At 46.2% G+C, this 12,316-nt stretch overlaps 1 protein-coding gene across 1 annotated transcript in view; it reads left to right on the plus strand.

Moving 5' to 3' along the window:
• Positions 1-9,721, plus strand: part of CAPN9 (calpain 9) — a 281,553-nt gene extending 271,832 nt beyond the window's left edge. Inside the window, exon 20 of the mRNA XM_078649072.1 lies at positions 8,279-9,721. Within this exon, the coding sequence (XP_078505198.1) occupies positions 8,279-8,305 (27 nt within the window). The 3' untranslated portion in view covers positions 8,306-9,721. The remainder of the gene's footprint in view (positions 1-8,278) is intronic.
• Positions 9,722-12,316: the final 2,595 nt, after the last annotated feature.

The raw sequence follows: 12,316 nt of genomic DNA on the forward strand, positions 1-12,316 counted from the left end.
TATGGGCTTAGCCATTGCAATCTAGTGTGTCCTTTAGTATCTTTTGAGTTCCTTATAGTATTTACTCATGATGTGTGCTGTTGATCTTGGTGTGCGTCAGTTTTTCCCAGTATTCTGGCAGATGTTTCACTTGTGCTGCGGTATATGCTATTTAAGCTTGTTACAATTCTATCCAAGTCTAGACATCAGTCCCCACTCACTGTAGATGGTGAGGAGGTACGAAGATTATTAGAGAGTGGAGGATTTTGCTAGCATGTCGGTGTTAGAGGAAGAGAAGAAGGTATTAGGAAGGGAGATGTCTGGTGGAAAGGCAGTAAACACTGGTCTGGGGTATATTGGAGTGATAAGGGTAACAGATGCGGTGCGAGTGGAGAGAGTATAGAAAGCACCAAAATGGTAACAGGGAGAGTGAAATGGAGGCTAGTAAGATAATACTAGTGGAAAAATGATGGTTTGTGGGTAGTGAAGAGAGCCTGATTGTAAGCGCAGTAGGGTATGGTAGTAGGGAGAAAGGAATGAGGAGCAGGAAGGAAGGTAATTAAAACAGGTGTTTTATTGGGGGAGAGAGTAAGGAGATAGGACTGAGGGGATGTAGAAGGAAAAAGAGAGGGAAAGGAGAGAGACCCCGGCACATATATTAATTGACGTTAAAAGCGAGCAAGAGAGGTGGTTTGGTGAAGTGAGGTTAGTATTTAAGTGACATCTGTGAGGGAAGGAAGAAAAAGTATGTGGGGAAGGGTAAGGAGGTAGTTTGTGAAGGTGAGAAAGGATGGTGCTAGGAGGAATGGGTAGCAGGTCAGAGATAGCAAGCTGAGAGTAGACCATGGTATGGTGAGGAAATAATTGGGAAAATGGTAGGGAAAGGAGGAAGAGTAGGCAGGGATAGGTGAGAGTGCATGTATGGTGGGTGGTAGGTACAGTAGTAATGAGAGATAGTATGAACAGTGGAAAGGAGGTGGTAGTGGTGGGCAGGTAGTAGCATGAGAGGGTGGTACGTATTATACTTGTTAAGACGGCTGTGGACATATTAGGTTAGAGAGAATTGAGAAAGCAGAGGTTGGAGGGGATTAAACACTCATCCTCTTTTTAAATACATTTCAATTATTCTCTTCCCTCTGTCAACCAATGTTGAAATTCCAAATTTGGTAATACAAACTAATGCAAACAATAATCTTGATTTAAATACCAAATATATCAAAGAGGGACATAACAATAATTTATATTACATTTACTTTGGAAGAGAATACCTTAATTGCCTCAAAGATATATATGAAAGCCATATGGAAACTCAGGGTTGTCTTATACGATGTCTGGGGCACTTGTGCAGTTATCCATCTTAATGTCAACATGACTCACTTATTAATCATACATGTTCATCAATTATTGTCATTTGATCAGGCTATTCAATCAATCAGTGGTTTATAAAGCGTGCTACTCACCCGTGAGGGTCTCAAGGCATGGGGGGTGCAGCTCCGGATCAGTCGAAGAGCCAGGTCTTGAGGCTTTTCCTGAAGGTGTGCAGAGTTGGGGAGCGTCTGCTGGTGACTGGGAACTCATGTGATAGCAGTCCTTGGTGGACCCATACCTGAAGCAAAACATAGTACTCTTTTGATAATCATTGATTCTTAATAGTGTTCTTTGACCTTCAGTTGTCTTCTCATTTCCTTAGTATATTGGTTGGTGCTTAAAATAACAACATTGCCTCCGTTATCAGAGGTCTTAAAAATAATGGATTTGTTTAATTTCCTCAATAAATGACAAGAGGTACAGAAAAGAGAAGCACCTCCCAGTCTTGCAGGCTGTGTTATACCCCCTAATAAGCCCATCTGCAACCCTAGGCAGGCAATCCATGAGGAGGTCTCCTGGCTACAGCACCAAAAAATAGAAAGCTTGAAGGGATACCAGCACCAGATAATGTTAAAGAGGAGGACTAATCAGAGGAAAGGACTGGTGAAAGCTATACAACTAGGGGTGGGCGGAACTCACAGGGTTTCACTCCATGGAATTCTACGGGGTTACATAAACACTCAGTGAGATTCCGCTGTGTTCCACAAACGGGCAGAAATCAGCACATTGCACTGCTCACACTGATTTTTAGTGCTCGGAGCTTGTTCCACACTGCAAAATCAGTGCGAATGGCACCACGCAGCGCACCAGATGGTGCTGTTTCTTTACTGCCGCTTGAGTAGATTTTCAACTTGAGCCACAGCTTTCTCACCACAAGCAGTTGCGACCGTCCGCATTGACAACATCTTGCCGGGTCCCCTCCTAGCACCCAAAATAGCGCTAGGGGACTCTAATTCTCGCTAGTGCTTGCCAACTTGCCTTTGGTGAGCCAGGCTCAAGAAAAACCTCTGCCACACAGCAGTTGACATTGTTTTACAGGAACTCCACGACAAAAACATAGTGGGGAGTGAGCACGACTCCACGAACTCTGCCAGAGGAGTGGTATTTATCCCCCACCCATAGATACAACATCTGAAGTCAGATAGGTTAGGGTAGAAGAGAAGACTATTAAGAATTATTGAAACATCTGTTTATAGATGCACACATGATGGTAGTTGTATGTATATTTAGTTTAGGTACATAGGTGAATGGAAACATCTGGTTAGCTTTGCACCCATTTCTGAGCCAGAAAACATGTTGGGTATGTTAGAAATTTAATTATACGGCAGCTGCCCCTTGTTGGATTTCTTGGAGGGGGTGCTGGGGACTCTGCGGATGGTGTTGGGCTGGAGGGTTCCCAGGGAGTCGAGACTGGTCCTACTGCATGTCGCACAGGTCTGGAGGGCAACAGATATCAGAGGGCGTTGCTCTGGCTAGGACTGCTTCAATCAATCAATCAGGTCATTTGTAGAGCGCACTACTCACCCGTAGGGTCTCAAGGCGCTGGGAGGGGGGGGGGGTGCCGCTACTGCTCGAACAGCCAGGTCTTGAGCTTCTTCCTGAAGGAGAGGTGGTCTTGGGTCAGGCGCAGATTGGTGGGAAGTGAGTTCCAGGTCTTGGCGGCCAGGTAGGAGAAGGACCTTCCTCCTGTTGTCGCTCTTCGGATGCGGGGGACGGCGGCGAGGGCGTGGTTGGTTGATCTGAGGAGGCGCTTGGGAGTGTAGAAGTTGATCCGGTTGTTGAGGTAGCTCGGGCCTTGGTCGTGTAGGGCTTTGTGTGCGTGGGTGAGGAGACGGAAGGTGATTCTCTTGTTGACCGGGAGCCAGTGCAGATCTCTCAGGTGTCCGGAGATGTGGCTGCGTCGGGGGATGTCGAGGATGAGTCTCGCCGAGGCGTTCTGGATCCGCTGGAGTCTCTTCTGGAGTTTGGCAGTGGTTCCGGCGTAGAGGGCGTTGCCGTAGTCCAGTCGGCTGGTGACGAGGGCTTGGGTGACCGTCTTCCTCGTCTCGGTGGGGATCCACCGGAAGATCTTACGTAGCATGCGCAGGATGTTGAAGCATGACGAGGAGACGGCGTTGACTTGTCTGGTCATGGAGAGGGAGGAGTCCAGGATGAAGCCCAGGTTGCGTGCGTGGTCCGTCGGTTTGGGCGCGGTGCCCAGGGCGGGGGGCCACCAGGAGTCGTCCCAGGCGGAGGGCGTGGAGCCCAGGATGAGGACCTCCGTCTTGTCTGAGTTCAGTTTCAGGCGGCTGGTCGTCATCCATTCGGCTACGTCTCTCATCCCTTCGTGCAGGTTGGCTCTGGCGGTGGCGGGGTCGTTGGTCAGGGAGAGGATCAGCTGGGTGTCGTCAGCGTAGGAGATTATGTTGAGGTTGTGTTGGCGTGCGATGGCCGCGAGGGGGCTCATGTAGACGTTGAAGAGGGTGGGGCTCAGTGAGGATCCTTGAGGGACGCCGCAGATGACTTTGGTGGCCTCTGACTTGTACGGTGGTAGGCGGACTCTTTGTGTTCTTCCGTCGAGGAAGGAGGTGATCCATTCCAGTGCCTTCTCCTGGATTCCGATGTTGCTGAGGCGCTGTACTAGGGTGCGGTGGCAGACAGTGTCGAAAGCCGCGGAGAGGTCCAGGAGGATGAGGGCCGCTGTTTCTCCGTTGTCCATCAGAGTTCGAAGGTCGTCGGTGGCGGCGATGAGGGCGGTCTCGGTGCTGTGGTTCGCTCGGAAGCCGGACTGTGAGGGGTCGAGGGATCCATTCGTCTCGAGGAAGGCGGCCAGCTGTTTGTTGACGGTCTTCTCGATGACTTTGGCCGGGAACGGGAGGAGCGAGATGGGACGGTAGTTCTTGAGGTCGGTGGGGTCTGCTGTGGGTTTCTTGAGGAGAGCGCTGAGTTCGGCGTGCTTCCAGCTCTCAGGGAAGGTGGCGGAGTCGAAGGAGGTGTTGATGATGTCCCGTAGGTGGGGTGCGAGGACAGCGTCGGCTTTGTTGAAGACGTGGTGAGGGCAGGGGTCAGTCGGAGATCCGGAATGGATGGAGTTCATGGTGCGGATGGTGTCTTCGGTGCTGATCGGGGTCCAGGTGCGGAGGGTGGTGGTGGGTGGCGTCGTTGCGGTTGTGGCTTGCGTTGGTTGGTTGTTGAAGCTGTTGTGTATGTCCGTGATCTTGTTGTGGAAGTAGGACGCGAGGGAGTTGCAGAGTTCTTGCGACGGGGTGATGTCATTGTTTCCGGCGTTGGGGTTGGATAGCTCTTTCACGATGTTGAAGAGTTCCTTGCAGTTGTGTGCGTTGTTGTCCAGCCGGTCCTTGTATGCATTTTTCTTGGTGGCGCGGATCAGTTGGTGGTGCTTCCGGGTGGCGAGCTTGAGGGTGGTCATGTTGTCCGTCGTTGGTTCCCTTCTCCAGGCTTTCTCGAGGGCTCGACAGTTCTTCTTGGAGCTCTTGAGTTCGTCGGTGAACCATGGTGTTTTTCTGCTGCAGGATCTGCTGGGTGGGGTTCTCAGAGGGGCGAGTTCGTCCGCGCAGTCGTTGATCCATTTCGTGAGGTTGTCGGCGGCCTGGCTGGGGTTCGCTGAGTTGGCGGGAGGGTGCTGGCTCAGGGAAGCGGTGAGCTGGTCGGCTGTGATCTTGTTCCAGCTTCTTCGAGCAACCTGTTGCTGGTGGTGGTGGATCGTCGTTCTTCTGAAGGTGAAGTGGACGCAGCTGTGGTCCGTCCAGTGGAGTTCTGTGGCGTGGCTGAAGGTGACGTCTTTGCTGGATGAGAAGACGGCGTCGAGTGTGTGTCCGGCGAGGTGGGTGGGGGTGGTCACCAGTTGCTTGAGTCCGAGGTTGTCGAGGTTGTCGAGCAGGCTGATGGTGTTGCGGTCGTTGTTGTTCTCCAGGTGGAAGTTGAGGTCCCCCAGGAGGATGTAGTCGGCGGAGGGGAGAGCGTGCGGGCTGACGAAGTCGGCGATGTCCTCGCTGAATCGTGTGCGTGGTCCCGGGGGTCGGTAGATCAGGGTGCCTCTGAGGGTGGTGGTCGGGTTGGTGTGGATCTGGAAGTGCAGGTGTTCAGCGGTGGTGAGGGTGTCATCGGTGTTGGTAGTGATGCGGATGGTGTCTCTGTGGATGATGGCGATGCCTCCTCCGGTCTGGTTGTCGCGGTCCCTCCGGGTGATCTTGTAGCCCTCTGGGATGGCGATGGCGATGTCTGGGGCTGAGGAGGCGTTCATCCAGGTCTCGGTGATGAAGGCAACGTCGGGGACGGTGGTGTCGAGCAGGTTCCAGAGTTCTACGGCGTGTCTGTGGACGGAGCGGGTGTTGAGCAGGATACACTTGAGGTGGGTGCTGCTGGAGTTCGGCTTGGCGGGTGCAGGGAAGGTCCGGATGCAGGTGAACTTGCAGGCGTGGCAGCTGAAGGGTCCGTGGGTGTGCTTCGGGGCGGCTCGGTGACATCCTGGGATGCGGCCGGTGTTGAGTGCGTTGAGGTCGGCGGCGCTGTAGGTTCGTCGGGTCGGCTTCCGTCGGTGGGGGCCAGGGGTCCTGGCCCTGGGCGCGGTCCAGGCGCGGACGGGCGCAGACGGGCTTACCTTTGGCGCGCCTTCGGCGCACAATCGGCGCGCCCGCTGCGCGTGACCGCTGCGCGTTCGCACGGTCGCCATTTAAGGCGAAGTGCGCGGGTGGGCGGGGCAGCTGGGAGGCGGGAGCGGGGAGGGATACAGAAGAGAAGAAAGGGGCGGGGCCAAGCGGCGGTGGCGGGAAGGGAGGGTGGAGGGCGGCGGACAACACGAAGGAAGAACAAAACAGGCAAAAAAAAAAAAAAAACTGCAACAAAACAAGGGGTATGAGGGGGAAAGATACCAGGAACACGGAGAAAACTACACAAGCACAACTGTTGGACAAAACAGGCAAAATAAGGAAAGAAAAAAAGGAGATGCACGGAGTTTAAGGAGAGAAAACAGGCACAAATGATTGTCAAAACAACCCTACTGCGGGGGCAGCCGGCAGCCGGCAAAACGAGGCAGTAGCGAGGCAGAGGGCGGGCAGGGGCACACACAGCAGCTGGTGGCCGTGCGGCGCGGGGGTGTCCCACAAGTGTGGCCAAGCAAGACATTGTGCAGTCTTGCAAGAGTGCAGAGGACCAGTCCCAGGAAGGGTGAGCAGAGGGCATACATTTCTGCATGGGTCTGGAACATCCGGTATATCAAGCTCGAGGGAGTCCCTGCAAATATGTCAAGGTTTGGAAAGACTGGGCGGAATATAGAGGGATCTACATAGAACCTTGCCCGTCCAGGCCCTGGCTTATTGACAATAGGTACGCTCCCTCGCACCCACATCAGGTTGAGGTTTACGTTGGCCCACTGTTGCTTTTACACCTGTTATGGTCAACGGAGATGCAGCTATTGGGCTTAGGGCTGTGGGCATGATGCTCCACATGGTTTGTGGAATGATACTACTGAAATGACACCACAATTTGTATGTTTTGCGCCAGGCTTGGCTCTCTTGTACCCCTAACACAAGAAGACAACAGAAGTGGGATGAGGAAGAATTAGCGAGAAGGAACGAGAAGGAACATTGGTGGGGAAAAAACTGTGAAAAAAGGAAAGGGTGAATACAGGATTCACAGAGTGACATTTTAAAAATTGCGAAATGTGAAAGTGGTTGTGAGGCTGTAGGTTATGTAGAGCTGCAAGGCCATTCCAAGGGGAATAGGGACAGAGCGTTGTAGAAGGCAATGAGCATTGATAGGCTACAACATTTTAAAGTAGTAATTGAATTGACTAACATAGGAAATGATGCAAAACATTCATCTGATTGTAGTGGGAGGATAAAAATGGACGAGAATGAAGCATTTGCCTGCATGTTTACAAGTATTCAATAAATTTAGCAGCAAGTGTATCTAATTTTGTTTAGTTTTGCAATAAAGGAGCTATGATGATTTGTGGCTTCCAATCCCAGTCCTCTTTCTAAGTGTTCTAGTACATGGGTTGGAAATACTGCATTTCGTAAATTTCAATATTGCGTTATGCGATGGATATCGAGTGTGGCATTAACCACCCATTCAGAGCTTTGCCGTATGGAATGAGGTAGAGCATGCAGTATTAGAGCAATATCAGAATGTGGTCAGACAATTAACACACATTTTGCCAAGACACTGAGAAAATGTCCTGGAAACATTGCAGTTGTGGGTAATTACCTCAGACTCACAATTTAGATCCAAAATATAGTTTGGGACTGAATCAGGGTTGGTGGACACTTAAGAATGTACAGACAATGTTGCGTTCCCAATTGAGGGGTACTTTGTCAGGACCAGCCGTCTTCTGCTACTGGTCAATGTTGATGCTTCTAGTGTTGGTGTGTTAATAAAGAAAACTCTACTCTGTGCGTTGCCATTGGATTGTCCGTTAAAACACACATGTGCCGGGTCTTTTCCTGGACTTTCTCATCCACGATCAAGTATTACAACAATGTTAGCAAGCTGTCTGGAATAAGGCCAGATGCTTGCCTGAGTGACCCCTAACCTTTACACACATAGTAATTAGCACTGGGAGAAGTTAATTGTGTGGCAAAGTGGATCTTCTCCTTGTCAGAGTGCAAATGTGGACCATTCTGACTTTATACTAGTACCTTTACCTGCAGTAACCAAGCATCCCACCCCTCAGGCAAGAAGTGCTGGGGAAGTGGCCAGAACTGAAGTTGGGGAAATCAGGCCGTGATAAGGTCTTGTTGGAATAATAAAACCACTGTGCATTGCTGCAGGAATGAGGCTATATTCTGTTACTGCAAGCACATCTGACAAAGGGATTGCAAATGTGTTCTCTGATATTTATTAATTAGTTAACATGTATACAATGGGTGTCTGCCATTCCCATTATCAGTACAGTGATATGAACTACTGTGTTATTTCTCTTTTCTTTTAGTTTATCACCCTGGCATTGAACATTTAATGGCAAGGAATCTGGATACACTCCGGTTGCGAAATAGTTGGGGTTAGTTACAATGTACCTGAAAAACCAGTGGAAGGCGAATTCATCTAATATTCTTAAACATGGTTGTTTGATTGTTTTGTGGGTCTTTGTGGTGAAACATTTCACCCTGGAAGGAGCAGCAATGGATTACCCTGAAAGCATGAGAAAAGTGTCTGCAACATGATGGCTGCTCATATGCAAAACACAAAAAGGTTCATGGTCTTGCCTTGACCAATCATGACATGATCACTTCATGTTTCACAGTGTTTACCCTTCATTATTATGGCTGCATGTGATATGTCTGTATCAATAATCAATGAATGTTACTATTTCACAAAAGTAGAAACTGGCGTGTAAGTAACAGTGTATTGGGCTGTACCGTTGGGTGTTCAGCAACACTAGCAAAATTATTTCTATCAACGTTTATGTATGACTATGTGAATAGCGTGATCCGTATCGGCACTGATGTCGAGGATGTATGTCTGCACATCAATAATTAAGGGTCTGATTTCAATCTTGGTGGATGGAATACTGCGTCACAAACATGATAGAAATTCCGTTGGCCGTATTGCAAGTGCCATAGGATATAATGGAATTGTAATTTGGCAGAGGGGATATCCGTCACAAGTAACCCTGGCCGCCAAGATCATAATCAGGCCCTTTGTTTGTGGATTGTCAACGTATCTATGAAAAAAGGTACTTTGAGTTAAAAAGGGAGTGATTAGACAGCCACCTGTCTGAGTTATCAATAATTTGAAGCGGTAATGCTGCACATTAATGCTGCATGATTTAAGCTTGGATGAAATAGAATAAAAACAAAAGAGCTAGCAAATCATTTTGATCCTTCTAGCGATGAAAGTTAAATTACAATATGTTCTTAATTTAATCAATGCCAAAAACCTCGACACAACATGTATACAATCATTGTTGTCTTGTATAGTCTTCTTAATAATATATTTATGCAGCACTCAATAACACCGTCATCCTTTACAAGGGAGTGAGCAACAAAATTATGTAACCCATTATGGACATAACATAACCCCTCACAGGTCAGAAGGGGCAGGTAGCAAAAGAAAATGCTGCATGTGCCCTTTAGCTTTTTTAACTATTATCTACAAAATAACCTTTCAATGAGCTGATTAATGTATATTATGATTATGGGGTTCACGTCAAGGAATGTTTTTATGTCTTTTATTGCAATAATAATATGCTGTATCTGGGTTCATTTTTATGCCCTGAAACCTGCAGAATGGGCAGTTTGTCATTTCCTCCTGTAGAAGGGCCATCAAGGTGGATTACGAAATGAATATTTGTTTTAAAGATCATTTTTTTGTTAAGAATGTAACATGGAAGATGTTATCAGAAGAAACAATAAAGATATTACTAAAAACATTACTTTCTAAATGTTCTCTTAATGGATTTTCACACTTTTTTCAGTTTAAGAAATTTTTATTAAGTATTTTAAGATAATAACAGTACATATGTTATGAACTTGCGGAAAGCAGGTAGATAATATGAAGAAATAAGGAATACATAACATATGCAATAAAAGCTAAGTAGATTGATAAGAGGGATAAAGAGGAAGGGAACAGGAAGAAAGAGTTGAAGAAGCAGAAAAAGAACAAGAAAGAAGAGAAGAAAGGAAAAGGAAAAGGAAAAAGAAAAAGAAAAAGGAAAAAGTATGTGGGAGTAAATAGAAATAGAAAGCATTCAAAAAGGAGAATTAGAGGAAAGATAGGATGTGAATGGAAGCCAGAAAAGATCAGATTTAATTTTTGGGGGAATAGAGGAAGAGGCAGCAATAGAAATCCTATGTTCATCACATACAAAATTCCACCAAGTATGAACAGAAATCTTAGAATTATCTTTCCAACACGATAAAATGACTTTGAATGCAATAGAGATCAACAAATCCAGCAATTTGGCAGAGGAAGATATAACATCAATGTTATCGGATAAAGAGCCTAGAAAAACGTTCAGTAAAGATAACTGAGCAGAACAAGAATATATCCGCATACAGGTTTTCCAAACTTCCTTCCAAAATGAAAGGACTAGGGGACATGCTTATAATAAGTGTATAAGCGTTCCAGGCTCTTTAGAACATGACCAACATAGTGAGGATGAAGTTTGGGATAACTTATGAACATTAACAGGTGTAATAACGACTCTATGATAAATAAAAAACAGAGATTGAGTAATTCGAGCAGCAATAGATGTTTTAAACAGTTTAGACCATATATGATCCCACAACAAAATAGAGAAATTAGTATCCAGGTCACATTCCCATACAATCTCAACAGAAGATTTGGGACGATTGCCAACAATCGAAGTCAAGATTGTATAAACATGAGCAGCTTTGGGTTGATGGCTGGAGAATAAAGGATATAGAGGGGAGATAGGGACAAAAAAAGGAAAAATAGCAGGTGGTGAGAGAGAGGCTTAGTGAGACAGAATAGTAGACGTAATGATGTTGTATTCATTGATATAAGAAGAAGGTAAGTCAAATAAGGTTTGCAATTCTAAAAAGGGAAGGATAGAGCCATCAACAAAAAACTGATGAACAAATACAATATTCTTTTCCTTCCAGTGTTTGAAATCAAATGTTTTACCCTTATAACGAAGAAATTTGTTATACCACACAACTGAAGCCAAACAACATTGCAATGGGGATAGGTGAGACAGAAATACATTGGAGAGCACAGTTTGGGAGTATTTTAAAATAGGGAATTTTGTCAAAAAAGCACAATTTGACATAAAAACAGTATGCTGAAAGGAAAAATCCTTCAATAGAGAGCGTTCAAGAAGAACCCAGGCAGGAACGGGGGTATCAGTAAAGTTATAGGCTAAAGAAAAAGCATGTCTAATCAGGAATGCTAGATGGTATGTCTTAAAATTGGGGAAACGAATGCCACCTTCAGATTTGGGACGCATCAACTTATGCAAGGCTATAGGGGGATGTTTATTATTCCAAAGGAATTTGGAGCAGAGAGAATTTATACGGGAGAAATAGGAAAGTGGAATTTTAAAGGGGAGCATGGAGACAGTATATAAAACATGTGGAGCAATCATCATTTTAATTGTGTCCAAACGCCCCCACCATGAGAGGAATAAGGGAGACCAAGATTGAAAAAGGGATTGGAGTTTCTGTATGAGAGAAGCAAAAGTAAGCTTGAGGGTGTCTTTCAGGAAGGGTGCAAACCAAATACCAAGGTATTTAATTTTGGTGGGACACCACGCAAAATCCGTATTATTAAACATGTATTGATAACATAACACGTTGAGTGGTAGCACTTCGGTTTTGGAGAGATTTAGCTTATACCCCGATACAGAGGAATACAAACGGACCTCGTCCAAAAAGGAGGTAGAGAGGATTCAGGGTTGGACATATAAACCAGTACATCATCTGCATAGGCTGACAATTTAGTTTCAGTAGAAGATAATTTAAATCCGGAAATCTTAGGATTAGATCGAATTCTTTGTAGGAAAGGTTCAAGACATAAAATGATTAATAGGGGGGATAGGGGGCAACCTTGTCTAGTACCTCTAGAAAGGGAAAAAAAATTAGAAAATTGATTGTTAACAAAAATACTAGCACGTGGTGAGGAATAAAGGAGTTTGACCATTGATATGAAAGAGGGACCAAAGCCAAACCATTGTAAGGCATGGAATAAGAATTGCCAGTTAATGCGGTCAAACGCCTTTTCCGCGTCTAAGGAAAGAGCTGCCAGAGGGAATTTAAGTTTTTTACTATGCGAGATGACATTGGAGAACATACGGGCATTATCCGCAGCAAGTCTACCTTTTACAAATCCAACCTGATCAGTGTTAATTAAACGAGGGATAAGGGAATCAAGACGTAGAGCCAAAGTTTTTGCAAAAATTTTGCAATCATAATTGATTAGAGATATAGGGCGATAGTTTTTACATTGGGAGTGATCCTTGTCTGGTTTGGGAATGATAATGATTAACGCATCCAAAAAGGATCCAGAG

This window comes from Lissotriton helveticus, chromosome 6 (genome assembly GCF_964261635.1).
Source record: "Lissotriton helveticus chromosome 6, aLisHel1.1, whole genome shotgun sequence".
Classification (NCBI taxonomy): Eukaryota; Metazoa; Chordata; class Amphibia; order Caudata; family Salamandridae; genus Lissotriton; species Lissotriton helveticus.